The sequence below is a fragment of the Siniperca chuatsi genome, linkage group LG1, assembly GCF_020085105.1.
Source record: "Siniperca chuatsi isolate FFG_IHB_CAS linkage group LG1, ASM2008510v1, whole genome shotgun sequence".
In the NCBI taxonomy this organism is placed as follows: Eukaryota; Metazoa; Chordata; class Actinopteri; order Centrarchiformes; family Sinipercidae; genus Siniperca; species Siniperca chuatsi.
This window is the reverse complement of record NC_058042.1, coordinates 9,649,874-9,666,026: the sequence shown is the minus strand read 5'-3', so window position 1 is coordinate 9,666,026 and position 16,153 is coordinate 9,649,874. Positions and strand designations below refer to the sequence as shown.

At 38.5% G+C, this 16,153-nt stretch overlaps 1 protein-coding gene across 5 annotated transcripts; it reads right to left on the bottom strand.

Moving 5' to 3' along the window:
• Positions 1–2,116: 2,116 nt before the first annotated feature.
• On the bottom strand, positions 2,117–15,205 carry LOC122873301 (SHC-transforming protein 4-like). Of its 5 annotated transcripts, none has more exons than XM_044189971.1 (14): positions 14,850–15,188; positions 14,555–14,633; positions 13,905–14,467; positions 11,749–11,819; positions 9,092–9,155; positions 8,891–9,010; positions 8,729–8,779; positions 6,481–6,532; positions 6,223–6,349; positions 5,258–5,450; positions 4,257–4,329; positions 3,337–3,433; positions 3,107–3,254; positions 2,117–3,012 (listed from the first exon to the last, which is right to left on the bottom strand). In XM_044189971.1, the coding sequence occupies exons 2-14, from the start codon at positions 14,604–14,606 to the stop codon at positions 2,884–2,886; spliced, it is 1,740 nt and encodes a 579-aa protein (XP_044045906.1). In that variant the 5' UTR covers positions 14,607–14,633; positions 14,850–15,188; the 3' UTR covers positions 2,117–2,883. The 5 variants fall into 5 exon arrangements, with proteins under 5 accessions (XP_044045906.1, XP_044045838.1, XP_044045977.1 ...); XM_044189903.1 differs by having other exon boundaries at positions 8,729–8,782; positions 14,850–15,183; XM_044190042.1 differs by lacking the exon at positions 14,555–14,633 and having other exon boundaries at positions 8,729–8,782; positions 14,850–15,184.
• Between the last annotated feature and the right edge of the window lie 948 nt (positions 15,206–16,153).

Sequence of the window (16,153 nt, the reverse complement as noted above, 5' to 3'; positions counted from 1 at the left end):
GCACATCTGTTTCAAGAACAAAATAACCAACGAAATGCAGGATTGTAGTTTAAATCTGTGGTTTGAGCATATACTCTATGTATATGCCATATTTCATCATGAACATGTTATATATAAGATTCTGAAGAAATGCAATGACCACATAAACAAGTATTTTAGAAATCTAGCAAGAGAGAGAAAACATACTTTGGTATGTGTCGACAGGGAATGAGCTCTTGTAAAGACTGATAGCACCATCTTGTGGCTTAAAGAATCTGGGCAGTTAAAAAATGGGTATTGCTTGATTTCCATTTTTATTATTTTTCCAGGTGTGGGCTCAAATGAAGAAACTGAAGTCATAGTAAGAGCTTCAAGAAAATGTCGAAAGATGTATTTTCAGTTATTAATGATGACCATGTGAAACAGGAAGTAATTAGCCAATCTGATATTACTTTTCACAATTAGAAAGGGCATTTGAAACAACAACCTGGAATATGAAGTAACAGAAAATGATAAGTACAAGATGATACACAACTTTTCTGGCAATCACAGAAAGAATTGAATTTTAAGCACTGGGTTAAGTATTGACAGTATTGAAGGTGATTTCTATACCCAACTGAGGTGTCAAATATCAATTGAAACCAAAAGGAATGACTCTCATTTTGCTTTTTTCCCTGCACATGTAGGTTATGGTTATTTATAATCAAACATTAGCATGCGTTTAGATTTTTACTTACTGTACAATACAGAATGTTCAATAATGTGCTAAGTAAATAGGCTACAGTGTTTTTTCGAAGAGTGTAATCCATTTGTTATAGTCCATGTGACATTTATGTCCCTTGATTTTCTTTTGTTTCCTGGCAGATCTCCAGCTGTTTTGTCAAGAGATGATGGCCTGTACTTATCCTAACTCTTTATGCTCTCAAAGTCCAAGAGTGTGTTTATTTCTATGGTGCAAGGCGTTCCACCTCAACCTGGATATTTGTTTGGTCTCACATGACCAAAAATCCATAATTAACAGTCAAGACCAAGAGTGGAGCTTAAAGAAACGTTTCAAGGTTATGTGACAGTGCACATGTAAGTCATTATCATGAGAGAGCAGAATCTCAAAGGTAAAGTCCTTACACTATGTCCCATGGAGCAGCCACAACCTGCAGATTTTAATTCCATCCAAACACCACAGCTGGTGATTTCTCTGGTGGACACCATCTGATTCACTATGTCTGATTCAGTAAAACACTTGATGTAGTGATGATTTGATCAGAAAACCTGAAATCTTATCTCTACAGACTAGGTTCGAGATTCCTGCTCTGAAGTTGTTGTGCAAGATTTGCATGAAGTTTCTACTGCTGCTGTAACCATATTGACCTTAACCATACAGTTCAAATAATAGTAATTTTCATTTAATAGCTCTCACACAGTTTGTGCAGAACTTAAGTTGCTTTCAAGTCACAGTAAAGTGTACAATCTCATGCCTGCATTTAATCATGTGTGCATTTGTGTGTGTGTGTGTGTGTGTGTGTGTGTGTGTGTGTGTGTGTGTCCAAAAATCTTACCAGAGGCTCTTGACCCCATGTGTCTTTGTTCACATTTGGCACCAGAATGTAAAGAAAAACTATAAAATCAATCAACTCTTCCTCTTCTTTGTGCAGCACATTGCTCTGAGCACTTTGATTGGCTGATAAACACTACAGGAAACAGAAATGCCACCTCCGCAAAAATAAGACAACAAAGTACACCTTTATGTCTCAGCTACACATATAAATAAAACTTTGACACAATACAGTTTATTGTGAATATGATTTTTATGATCTATAGATATTTTCATTCCATCAATTCATTTTTCCTATGTTTCTATCATCTAAAATGTTTCTGACTAATGTACATGTGCAGTTTGCTTGGTGAAATAATCATGACATTTTGTGGACAAAAAAATGCAAATTGATTTGCACTTACAACCTCCCTAGAGCTGCACATTAAAATGGCAGTTGTCTTGTACTTAACTTTTTTACTTTTTGTACTGTAAGATAAAGTAGCTACAGTACATTACTGTAAATAGAAAATCTAACATCTTCATAATAATGTTAATGTCATTGGCCATGTGTTACCACAAAAAGCAGCAGTATGAAATGAAAAGTTCATCAATGTTATTACTTTTATTTCATCAGTAGAAATGAAATCGAGATATACATACCCATTACTATGAAATGTTTGAAAGGTTTACAGAGAACAAAAACAAGTAAGGAAGAAATTAAACGTTTCCAGTTTCCTATATGACAGCCACCAGAAGTCTTATACACATCACTATTTGCATATTTGCATATTTATCTGAGACTAAACTGCAAATCTGTTTCTGTAGATTCTGGTTACAAAGAGCATTTGAATTCCATATTCAGAATGCAACAAATAAGTGGGATGAAAAGTTATTTTCAAAAGTCAAGCATGGGAAATGGGAACACAAAACAATAACAAATCAAAACGAATGAACACAAGACAAATCTAGCCTGTAAAAAAAAATGACTCTGAAAGTCTGACACCAGTGATTGTGCTTAAACTTTGAGTAAACACCAGCAAATTCAGCATGAGAGACAGAGACAGGATGTTCTGCAGGCCAGCGGCTGTTCTCAACACAGGGTGAGGCACAGTGTGCACAAGTGTGAGATGTTAGGACTCAAATGTTAGGAAAATCAAAAATTCACTGCACATATACAATGTTTGTAATTTAATGACCAAATAATAAAATATTCCGGGAAGTGATGTCTCACATGTTGACACGACCTGGTGGATTTTCAGTTTTCACTAAAAGTGTTGAAAGGTTTAAATTTTTTTTGCTTGGGTACAAAAAACATTGAGAACCGCTGCTGAAGGCTAATGTATGCACGTGACAGTCTATGACTGTGTGTGTTAGTGTCTTTGTAGGACTGGCTGTTTCAAACACAGCTCGCTGCTTCCAGAAACGATGGGCATCTGGTTCTCCATGTGGAAGCGCACCAGGTGACCAACACTCAGAAACACCTGATCACGCGTCCGCACCTGGTGGCACAAAAACGCAGACAACGGGCTTAAATAAGCTGCCATTCTCCTCTCCTCCATCATGTGTATTTGAAATCCAACACCACAACTCTACCTGTCCATGTGGATCAACCAGCAGCAGGTGCCGCACGGTGGCTCCCTCCATACCACTGAGTACATACTGACCAGAGGCAGAGCTGCTCTCTCTGACCAGGAAATCCCCACTACAGCTGAGAAGTGACTCTGCCTGCTCTCGTCCTAACCTGGGATAAAGCACACAAACTTACTGAGAAAGGAAGGGGATATACATTAGCAGACCGAGACATTAAAGTGTTGATTACCCACCTGCCGTGGAACCAGCCCTCCTCCTGGATCACGTCCTGGATCCGTGTCTCAGAGAGAGGAGTACACTGTTCAGCACTGACCTCAGATTCCACTGAGTCTAATAGAGATACAATAGAGGAAGAGTATATAACAGTACACATGGGTGGGTTGCTCCAACCAGGATTAATTTCAAACCAGGATTATATTGTGGTTTATTTCATTATTCTGTTGCACAAAGTCTTTAAACTTAGTGTTAAATAAATAGGTTGAAATCTCAAAATCTAATTTTACTCTAAAACTACTTTTTAATCAACTCCAGATTTTAAAACTCTGATTTGGATTTAACTTTAAACTGACAGTTGATGTTTTTAATGGCTGCATTTTAATAGAGCGAACTGTTCTCTGAGAAAAAAGGTAGACTTAACCCAGTTGAGTTTCATAATATATTTTGAATGTTTAAGCCTCTGCAGCTTCAGCAAAGAGTCTTATAGACAGAAAAGTTGGAGTTGCTATCAAACATGGGAGTAAATGAAAAGCTTGCTTGCGCCACCCTTTCTTCTTCTACAGTTATAATTGTGTGAAGAAAAAATAACATTTAAAAATCATGTTTTTTTTCTTCATTTCAATGTAACTGCTGCACGATGTAGCAGTGATGGCTCTATTCATGGGCTTTTGTCAGGGTTTAAACTAATATTACTCTTTGATTTAAGCCATTTAACTGAGTTTTACTAAACCAGGTTTTAAATTAAATTACGCAGCACTGATGGGATTTAATCTAAATCTGGTTTAATAATTAGTTTACATGAAGTATAATTAACCCTAATCTTATTTTAAACTACACTTTCTCAGGCAAATCGCCACTGAGAAACGCAATAGTGTAGTCAAATCCAGGCATGCAGAAACATTTTAACTAGGGCTGGAAGTGTATTGATGAATTTTACCTGCAGGTGGGGCTGGTGTTTCTTCTGTGATGGAGCAGTTCTCATACAGTGAAACAGGCTGAGACCAACAAACCTGCAACAGCACTAGATGAGTCATACACACAAGACAGAGATCTTTATGTGTGTGTGCATTCGGGGGCAGTGATGGCCTAAAGGTTAGAGATGTGTGTTCATGACAGGAAAGTCACTGACTCAATTCCCAGACCACCACAAATAATTCTGGGAAGTGAATGAGAAGTGCTTGTGCGTCCCTTATTACCAACCACTGAGGTGCCCTTAGAAAGGCATTTAAAGCTCAACTGCTTCTGCTCAGTGGCCAACAGAAGCTCCAAGGTGTAATTGTGTTAACATTCGTGCTCATGAACATAGTCTGGATAAAGAGAACCTAAAAGAAGTGTGTATCACAAAGTGTGTGTCTGTCTGTATCACATTTAATTATAATGATATGGTTATTTATTTCTTTTCAAATGTAAAAGTGTCCAGTCCACTACTGAAATATAATGTCATAATACAACACGATATATATACACATTCAAGGACCCACTCCAAAGACTTCATGTCACAACAAGAAGAAGGCATTAACCTCATGGCATTATCTCATACTGACTGAAAAATGTTACCACAAAATCATCAACACAAGGTCCAACTTACATGTTGTTTCTGGAGCTTTCAACCATATCTTATGGCCTTCCTCAGTGGATGGAGTTGCTCAGTTGCGATCATTATATAATACAATATATAATCTATGCCTATGTAATATAATGTTAAAACATTACATCATTATTATATTCCATCCTTTGTTCATGTGATAACAACTAAACCATCTCCATGACAACTTAATCTGCTGAGGAAGGCCATGGCATGTGGTTGAAAGCTTTGGAAACAACAAGTTGGACCTTGTGTTGAGATTTATTTTTCGTTCTGTTTCCAAGGTCAATATAGATATTCAAGCTCAACTAACTAAATATTGTTTGTGTTTTGGTGTTACAATGAACTCTTACCCCCTGTAAATCAGCATCCTGTTTGTTCTCCTCCCTTGTGATCCGCAGGTCCTCTATTCCACCAGGGGGTGGCATCTTTCCTGGGATCACATTGTAATAGTCACGATGCTCGCTGACTTCACCCTCCTGCTTGGCCTTTTGGTCTGATATTGTCTCCTCTGTGCTCCATTTAGGACAGATTCTCACTGCTGACCTGCAGGCAGAAAGTTACATGATGTTCATCTCACACAAAAAAACAGATACAAAGATAGAAACACATACTCAAATCAAAAGCATAGATTCCTTTGAATTTGACAAACAAAACTGAGTGCTACACAAATATATGGCTGCAAATAATGATTATTTTCCATGCCAATCCATGCCATCCATGGAAATTATTTTCTTGATTAATTGACTAATTATTTTGTCTATAAAAAGTAAGAAGATAGTGAAAAATGCTTATCACAGTTTCCCAAAGCCCAAGGTGACATATTCAAATAGCTTGTTTTGTCCAATTAAGGAAAACCCACAGCTATTCTATCCACTTCTATCCACTTACACTTATAGACTATCTGTCTATAGGACAAAGAAAAGCATCAAATACCCACATTTGAGAAGCTAGAACCAGCAAATGATTGCCATTTTTGCTTGAAAAATTACTCAAACAATTACTAGATTATCAAAATAGCTGTAGTTTAATTTTCTGTTAATCAACTAATCGATTAATCAACTCGTTTTTCAGCTCTGCACAAACCAGAGTAACCCAAGAATGAGGCACCGGGGTCAAACTCTGAAAGTTCTACATTCGCATTTGAGACAACAATAAAAAAGCCAGTGAAACTAATTATTGGCCAATGTAGAGTGAGACACTGCTAAATTGATGCTGATTAAATGGGTGAAATATACAGTACATTAAAACCGGACATGTGGCAATTTATTGTGTTGTGTCACACCAATAAGACAGCTACAGTAGACAGCAGGACAACCTGGGATTGTTGGAGAGGAGCGACGGCGTGTGGCTGAGAAGTTGCCGGAAACGAGTCTCGAAGGCCTGGCCAATGCTGTTGATAACCTCACTGGCCCGACCCTGGGGACATTCCAGGATGTGACATGCTGACAGAGAGCGAAAAGGAGAGATTTTTCATAATAATGACAGTAACAGGTTGTGCGTTTACACAATGAAGCCAGAAAGTCCAGTTCCAGAAGCCCAGCTCATCATAATGACACATTAAATTGTCCCTTACCTCTCTGATTGACGAGGTCCTTGGCAACATAAGCGATGTAATCTGCCATGTCCTGTAAATAAATTGAGAGAAAAATAATAACAAGCATGATTTCAGGCAGACTATGTATAACTGTTGCTGAACAGCGGCAATTATGGCCACAAATGGCAATTACAAGTTGCTAAATGCTAATATAAACACAGTGTAAACATAGCTTAACAGTAGCAAACCAACTCAATAATGTTAGTTACACAGCAGTATCTGTCTAAAGTTTGCTAACATTAGCTAACATTAGCCCCCATAAGCTACTGGTCATACCAGACCAAATAAGGTTGTAGCACCAAAACAAAAAGTGTACTGAATTGAGCGAGGGTGCGTTTTATTGCTTATGAATTCAACTTTTCATTTGTAAGAGGAAGCATGTATTGGTTCTTCTTCCAAAAGTTACATTAAAGGCGCTTTAAAGGTGTTTAAGCGTTATGGCTGTATTTCTCTTTATGTCAGTGTATGTGCACATGGTCATTAATAAACCTCCTGACAGTGTTGTTGTGTAATTCACTTTATACCCTGTACATCTGGTGGGTTTAGGATCTGTAATCAGCCTTTCAATTCATAATTTTGCTTGGTGACAGCACATTTAATCATTGAAAACACAGCAGAAATGTTCAGTTAATGGTCATCCATGTGTATCTCTGTTTAATTCATTCATTCCCTATCATTGGTTCTCTGATACTAGTACAAGAGCAGAGTCAGCTGAATATGTTTCACCATAAAGCCTCTGTGGCAGATTGATTTTAATTCCCCCCGCTATCTTCCATGTGTCCAAGCCAACTGAGCCGAGGCTTAGAGCCCACAACAAGATTATTTTAGCTAATTAATTAAACAGCGAGATATAATTCCATCCATAGCTTCGCCGGTGTTGTGTTTCCCAGAGAGAAACTGCCTTCCTGTTCTCTCTAATCTTTGGCCAGAACAACCTTGCAGTATCAAAATGGCGAAGAAATATTACAGTGTGCACCCAGCATTTGTATTCACTGTTTGTTTAAGCTGAAGAAGTGGAGTTCATGGACGCTAACCAAAATATAAACAACAGTTTTTGTTTGTTAAGCAGTTTATTAAACAGCTGCTAATAACTGACATGTCCTGCCCCCTCCCGATGATTAGGACTTGTATTCATTATAGACATTCAGGCTACAGGAAATTTTGAAAATCTGTCATATGGAAATAATGGGGGCATGGAGGGGAAGAGAGGGAAAATAGATAAGAGTAATTAGTTTGAAACAGAATTGGCGAGGTGTAAAGATGATGAAAGCACATACTGGCTTTGATGGTTGTATTAAGTCACAAGAAAGGATGATTCATGATTTGTTACTTATAGTAATACATTATCCTAAGTATTACACTTAAGAAGCAAATCAGATATAAGAATTTACCCTATATCTGCCATACTGATCATTATTTTTAAATATACAGTAATGGGAAAATGTCTGTCTGAAACAACAAGAAAACCAAACTGAAACAAGGAGGTACATCAGAGAAATCTTATAATAGGATTTATAGAATTTAGTACCACATTGATAAGTGCAGACAATGAAGATGCATGGAAAGTGATTGCAAACAAAATTAATTTAAGCTTTAATGTTGTTTCTTTGCATCTCTCAAAAATGCAAATAAGGAAATTTAAAAAAGTGGCGTAACATCCTATCAAATGTTGGAATCAGATTCATACAATAGGCTAAAGCTATTCTGACTTATACGTATAGCTTCAGATAACTTGTTGTTTATCATTCTGTGCATTCATTTCAATACATGCCTCAGAAGGTTTGTGCTCACTTTTGTGAGTGTTTTTGTACTGGAGTAATCTAGATCTAATCTACTTTTAAGACACCTTTGGGGCTCTCTTAACTTTAAGGATATTTTTAAGTCACAAGGAAATGTGATAAATAGCTTTTATTCTAACTTTGCAAGTAGGAATACAAGTGAAGGATTTTTACTTTTATCTTTCATTTAAGTCCAAAACTTCACTTTTAGCGGCTTGATAAATACGGGCCCTGACCTCACACCACCAGTTAAAAGAATAGAAGGATCAAGAGCTGGGGGAGGAAATAATTTAATCCTCCAGCAAACCAAGCAGTAATCAAACTAAATCAAACTACTCACTGTGTGTGTGTGTGTGTGTGTGTGTTTGTGGACATGCTACCCTGTTTGTGTCCCTATCTACCCATGTACATGTGAATCATTTGAATTAGAATATAGAATATGAACGTACTGGGTCTCCTCCTGAGGCAAATGAAATGGCCTGCATGGGGTGATGGGCAATCTTCTGAGGAAGAGAAGAGAGAGAGAAAAAAAACAGAAGCAGGGAAGGTTTTTTACACCATGCCTCAATAATTCAGATGTGTGACAGTTATAATTTGGTTAAAGCTGTAACCTGTAAGGAAGAGGCGGCGATCAAAGTCACACTGTCTGTGGAGACAGCGAGGATGATCCTGCTCCCAGAAAACTGAAGGTTGATTTGACCCAGAACAGCAGACAGTCCCTTGCATACAGGCTGATGATGACAAAAATCACAGTTATTCTAGTTATGTCTGTGTTGATTGCATTGGTATGTATGTGTGTGTGTGGATCTTACCCTTTTAGTTTTCACTGCTGTCTTGTGTGTTGATGTCCTCTTACACAGTCTGCTGATTGCCTCTCTGCACACACACACACAGACACACACACACACACACATTATAAACATGTACACATACAGATGCACAAACATACACCAAACACAGAGATACCTTTGTAAAGATGTGATTCAGTGCGCTCTGCTGACATGTGACTTGCATGTGAGAATATGAGAGGAAAGAAACTACATTACTAGAAGCTCATCTACAGTATATCAGGGAAATAAAATATACTGTAACATTATATTAAAAAGTAGCACTATATGCAGTGGTGGAATGTAACTAAATGCATTTACTTAAGTACAGTACTTAAGTACAAATTTCAGGCATTTGTATTTCTAATTTATGCTCTTTCATACTTGTACTCCGCTACATTTCAGAGGGGAATATTGTACTTTTTACTCCACTACATTTATTAAATAACAACATAATTAGCATAAATAAATAACTAACATAAATTGTTATAGACTGAGCTACCCAGCAGCCCATAAAATAGGTCAGTGTTGGAAGAAGAATTCAGATCCTTTACTTAAGTAAAAGTACCAGTACATTAATGTAAGCAACTCCAGTAAAAATCCCACATTCAAAATAGGGCTGTCACGATATAAAATTTTCACTACACAATTATCGTGGCCAAAAGAATTCACAATAACGATATAATCGCAATATCTATAGAAAAAAATAATAATGCTATCAGTTAAATTCATCTTTAACTTTGTTTATTGTCTTTACTTTACCAACACCTACTATGACAAAGTGAGAACGTAAAGAAACGGAAATGATTTAAGAGGCGCTGTATTATTTACATGATATTATCATTTTATTAACATGATATCAATATTTCGTTTTTAAATATCACGATTACCGTCAATACCAGTATATTGCAACACCCCTAATTCAAAACCCTACATAAGCAAAGTAGAGAAGTATTATCAGCAACATGTACTTTATGTATCAAAAGTAAAGTAGTCGTTCTGCATAACTGATATTTTATTATATATGAGATTATTTGAATGTTAACACTGATGCATCAATGTAGACGCAGCATTTTACTGAGGTAGCTGGTCGAGGTGGAGCTAGTTTTAGCTTTTTGTCAAATTCAGAGAATATCTCCTCACAGCTGTTTTTTACAGTCTTGGCTCTGTAAATGGGAAATAAACAAAGTGGCTCGGACCACTTGGGCCACACAACACTGTTCCAGCCATTCTAGCCATGATTTGTGTGTCAGGTAACGTTAAATGACTTGCCCGCAGACATTCAGCTTACTTTCTAGTTTGCCAAGATATGCTGTTGTTGTTGATGTTAGCTATAGTAGCAGGAGAGTTGTGAGTATCGCTGTCTGGAGCTGCTGTGCTGGCTTTGGGAAACCGTCTCGTCCTCTCTGGCTGTTAGCTTCGCAGCAGCAACTGTAGGAACAGTTAACCTAACCCACAACCTAGCTAACGTTAGATATATTTCTTGCTGTGTCATTGTTCTCTCTATATCATGGTATTTGTCATGGTATTGGATTTCTCCAGAATCGCATACACCACCTTTAATGTAAAATTTTAATGTAAAATCTTTATTTTAAAAAGTAACTTTTAACTATAGATGAAGTACAGAATTTCCCTCTGAAATTTAGTACAAGTATGAAGTAGCATAAAATAGAAAAACGTTATTTTTAATAATCCTTCTGATCTTATGTGTTTTGTGATCCTTGATTATTTTCTTCATATTTTATCATAAATCATTATAAGTCTGTCTTAAATGCTTGTAACCTCTATGTTTTATGTTGTATGTGGTGCTGCCTTCTTGACCAGTAGACTCCTGTAAATCAGATACTGAACATCAGTGAGTCCTTTCCTGGTCAGATAAAGCTATACATACATATACAAAAATATATATAGATATATATATAGAAAAAAAGGAGATAGATTAGACCAACTAAATCTGCCTGACCTATGATTGACTACAAAAATACATGTTCTGGTATGTGTTCTCATATTAAGGCTGTATTTCTTCAGAGCTTTGCAGTCGCTGGTGCTTGATTGTCTTCAGAGAGCTGATGCTTGGGTCAGAGAGGTCAAAGCACACAAACACCCACACACACAAAAGTAACATCCCACTATCGAGGAAGCAAGACTATTTTTTCCAGGAAGTGCTTTTCTTTTCCTTGAAAACAAATTATATGTAATGGATTGAGGTCTCTCTTAATAAGACTATGAGATATCATTAGGAGGAAATTCATCTAATTGGATTTTCTGCCCCATCATTCAGTATTGCTGTGAACAGAGGTTGCTGTGTCCATCTGCGTTTTGGCATCCTACACTAGGATGTCAATATCAAATGATGAGGAGAATGCCCTGGTTTATGAAACATTATACATTTGATTTGATTTCCCCCTTTGAAACATATTTTAATAAGTCACACATGTCTTGCTTGGCAAATATATGTTGAATGAATTCAGGGTAAAGCACTTTTTCTTTGTCTGTGCACAGGCAAAACATCAGCTTAGTCATGCATAGATTCTGAGACCGTATCAATAGTTTGATGTTCATTCTTATGTATATATGCATATTCATGTGTGTGTGTGTGTGTGTGTGTGTATGTATGTGATGATAGTGGGAGGACCTCCTACCGTGTGACTTGCATTCTCGTATCAAAGTCGAGGGTTCTCATGGACTGGGTCACCTCCACACTACCCATGTACTAGGAAAACACAACAAAACACCAGTTACTCACTGAGTAAAATAACACAGACAGAGTGCTGATGTAGGCAATGTTTCTGTCCCATTTCTCCTCAATTGAAAGATAAATCGGACAGGTTGCGAGATGACAGCCAATTCTATATCTGTATTGCCTGATGATCTAAACAATCTAACTTGATTAACAGACTGCTTAAGAAGCATTATAAATACTGGTGCAGGTTCAAAGAAAGTGTTTAAGTGGACTTGGAAACAGGTTCAATCTGTGACAAAAAGATTAGGGATCACTTAGACTGCATTTTCCCACTTAAGAAATAGTCAAACCATATCGTTTCTGACATTACACATTTCAGTCATGCTTTTATTTTCTCTCTTCTTAGCATTTTAGCATGCTATCACTTGCTAATTAGAACGAAACTACAACTACAGCTGAGACTGAATGTCATTAGTTTTTCAGGTATTTAGTCATAAATCAGAGTATTGGACAAATTGATGATGGCGCTAGATGAAAAATTAAGGGATCACCAAAATTGTCACAATTTATCCTGAGGTGAACATGAATGTCTACCAAATTTCATGGTAATCCATACAATAGTTGATGAGACCTTTCACACAAAACCTCATGATGGCGCTAGATGAAAAGTCAGGGGATCAACAAAGCCAGTAGAATTCATCGTCTGGGAAACCATGAATGTCTGTAAAAAGATTTGGTGCCAATCCTTTAAGTAGATGTTGAGATATTTCAAAGATAACAAAACTTTGACCTGCTGGTGGTTCTAGAAGAAAAATCAGGTGATCACGTCAGGAGGCTTCATTCTCTAGTGACCATGAATATCTGTAAAAAAAAATGTCATGCTAATCCATCCAATAACTGTTGAGATATTTCAGTCTGGACCAAAGTGGTGGAATGACCGACTGACTGACTAACATTGCCATCCTTTGAGGCATGCCACTAGCATGGCTAAAAAGAACACATCACAACTATAGTTTCTCCCTGTGACTTTTAGAATTGATTTAAAATTTTTTAAAATGGTTTTAGCACCTTTGCACATTTGTGACTGACTCTCCTTTTACACTCATAACTGCTGGCTTTAAATATACGTACAGTTGTGCTTATGGACCAAAACTGTGGAATAGCCTGTCCGTAGTTATCTGACATGCAACTCCTGCACTAGAAATAATTTTGGACATCTTGACATGTATTTGATTGTAAAGATGTGAAGAGGATGGAGGAGCAGTTAATGCAACCAGACAACATTTAGGCCATGTGCTCGGATACACTTCTACCACTCTGACTTCTATTGGTCATGAGCTACGGCAGAGCAGACCCTATAGGCTGGAGGCAGGATGAGTAAGTCCATTGAGGGGGCCAGACTTAAATCAGTATGTGTGTGTGTGTAAATGTGTGGGTGGGGTGAGTAGGCGGGAGTGTTATGTATGTGTGTGTGCTTGTTTATAGAGGACAATCAGACAGTCCGTTCTCATTTCCATCAGTGGTCAGCTCACAGGCCCTGCTCCTAATCACCCATGCGGACACACCTCCGGTTCTAGGACAGCATGGGCTCTGCTGATACCGGATACATTCACACACATGCATTCATTCACTTACTCACGCACGCATGCACGCATGCACGCACGCGCACACACACACACACACACACACACACACACACACACACAGAAGCAGAGCAGAGAGCCAGGATGAGTCACTACTGCCTACACAGGAAGCTCTATCTGAGAGGGAGGGGGTGAATGTACGAAAGTGAGTGTGATGGTGTGGATAGAGCACAGGGAGACAGAGTGTGTCTATGTGTGTGCGAGTCCACTATTCACATATATGTGTTTGTGTTGGCACTGGTAGGAATTAAACTGTGTACCTCAACTCTCTGCTGGGACCCTGGATATGAGTTTAGCTGCACTTTCTTGCAAGTGAAGAAGGTTTACACTGACACACAATCAATATTTTAGTAATAACGCATTCAAAATTTTAGGCAAATTGTCAAAGTGAAAAACATGAAGATTAGTCTTGCAAGAAACCTTACACATACTCTTTGAATTGTTATTAGTTAACATGTGTGGTGATAGGTACCTTGATGTGATGGTGAACCGCTCTGTTTGCTGTCCGCACCACTGTACAGTCATCTACTGCAGAGGAAGTCTTCAGGCAGCACAGACCATCTGTGTGATGCGAGCAAGGAGGACAGCTGGGGGTCCAGGGGAGGCTGGCCATCCGATGCAGGGTGATGGGTCTTTTTGTGCAGTGCAGAGCCGAGAGAGTTAGGTTTTCGCCCGTGGATAGGGGCAAATTGAGGGAGGGCTGACTACAAAATCTTTGATTAGGCCCAGAGCCCCACGCTTTTCTGGACAAGGGTCTGTCAGTGTGTCCATCAATGGTTCTGTCCCCAGCTGTGTTCGTCTGTCCCCTCAGGCCCTGCAGGAAGATAGGACTTTGCAATCGAATGTTGGCCACGCGGGGGATGAAGTCCCTCAGGGTGGACGGCCCGTGGTGTGTAGGGGTCCCGGGATCCAGCTGGGCAAAATCTGAGTCTAAGCAAAGGTCCGTCTTCAGGGGCAGCATTATTTGGGGCCGATCCTCCAGAGACGTCAGTGAATCGTTGCGCAGACGACTGTATTTGGTGCGCTTCAGCATGCCTGTAGAAGAAAGTGTTACATCAGATATTCAGTACAGTGATTTTCATTATACTGATCATGTCTGTAATGAAAAAAGTGCTGAGCTACCTGGTAAGAGTCCTGTCTGTGATTTGAGACTGAGTAAGGTTTGCTCTCTCATAATCAGGGAACTGGACAAAAGAGAGTGCTGGGACAAAGTAAAAAAGACAAACCTGCCATGAACGATCAGTTATTACACACAGAGGTTTGACTTGATAAAGCAGATTTAACTAGAGATAGCAGAAAAAAGGAGAGGCATGAAATGCATTAAGTTGATAATTGTGGTTGAATTGCTAATCAGGTGATCTTCGGGAAATTATCTTAGCGGGGAATCCTGCTGTACATTACAGTGGATTCAACTCACCAGTGCGGGACTGGGGATGTCCTGTGGAGTCTAAAGTCCAGTCTGCTCCGCTCTAGTCATGCTGAGTACAGTCCCATCCTACTGACCCATACACTTTCTCAGTCAGTTGCTAGGCTTCCAGCTCTGCTTCACCTCCACATCAACTTTCCTCTCCTGTCTTTTCTTTGAGTCACAGCAGCTTTTATGAATGAACTTTCTCTTTTTTTTATGAATGAGAGGCTCTCGCTCACTTCCTCTGTCTCTCTATGACGGTGCATGCAGATGAATGTGTGAATGGAGTGGAGGAGAGATTGACAGACGGCCCCTAAGGCTCTCTCCCCCCTCCCTCACCCATAAACTACCATCCAATCACAGGCGGGTAGGGTGACTCATGCTGTACACACACACACACACACACACACACACACACACACTTATACACTGAAGCAGAGCCAATACAGTACATGAGTGCTCTATTCCTCTCTTCTAACATCAGTTGCACCTCAGAGATGCTGTTAAAGTGAATTAAGACATTATTAGCTTGGCTTTCCACCCTTTCCTGCTTTCTCTTAATTTCAGAAAATGAGGGTTTAACATCTGTACTAATTGTAGAAATAGCTCAGATTGACTTGATTTACACAATAAAAGACATTCCATAGTGTACCTAATGCATGCAATATTTGAATGACCTGGATGAACACACAAGAGGAAGGGAATTTAACTGAAACATTTGCATTTCTGTTTGATTCCAATCAGAACAATATACCAGGCGGTGACTAAATACTGTTTTGCATACTGTACTTATTCCTGTTTAAAAGATTATTATCTAATAACAGCAAAAAGCAGGCAGTACTTCCATATTTAGGACTGGAATTACAGGGTAAATTTAATAGTAAAGGACTATTTCTGACTTCAGGATTATTCTTCAAAACAAATAACTTAATTACAGTTAACTTGCCAACTGCAGACTGTATGTAAATAAGCTGGCTGTAACAATAATAAGTCTTCAACTCTGAGTGCAGAAAATAGTGTACAGCAGAGCTTTGTCCCTCCCCAGTGGTCGTTCACTAAAACTGCAATCTAGGCTTGCAACTAACAATTATTTTAATTACTGATCAATCTGACGACTATTTTCTCAATTAATCGAGGCATCATTTTGTCTATGAAATATTGGATAATAGCAAAAAATGCCTGTTACATTTTCTCAGAGCCCAACATAACTTATTCAAATAGCTTGTTTTATCCAACCAACTGTTACTATCATATACGACAAAGAAAAGCATCAAATCCTCACATTTCAGGACCTGGAAACAGACAATGTGGCA

Coding starts and splice junctions, on each gene's coding strand:
- LOC122873301 (XM_044189903.1), bottom strand. CDS start 14,606: ATGAGAGAGCAAACCTTACTCAGTCTCAAATCACAGACAGGACTCTTA. Junction 11,820..13,904: donor CGGTTCACCATCACATCAAG/GTACCTATCACC, acceptor GTGTTTTCCTAG/TACATGGGTAGTGTGGAGGT. Junction 3,013..3,106: donor TGGTTGATCCACATGGACAG/GTAGAGTTGTGG, acceptor TTGTGCCACCAG/GTGCGGACGCGTGATCAGGT.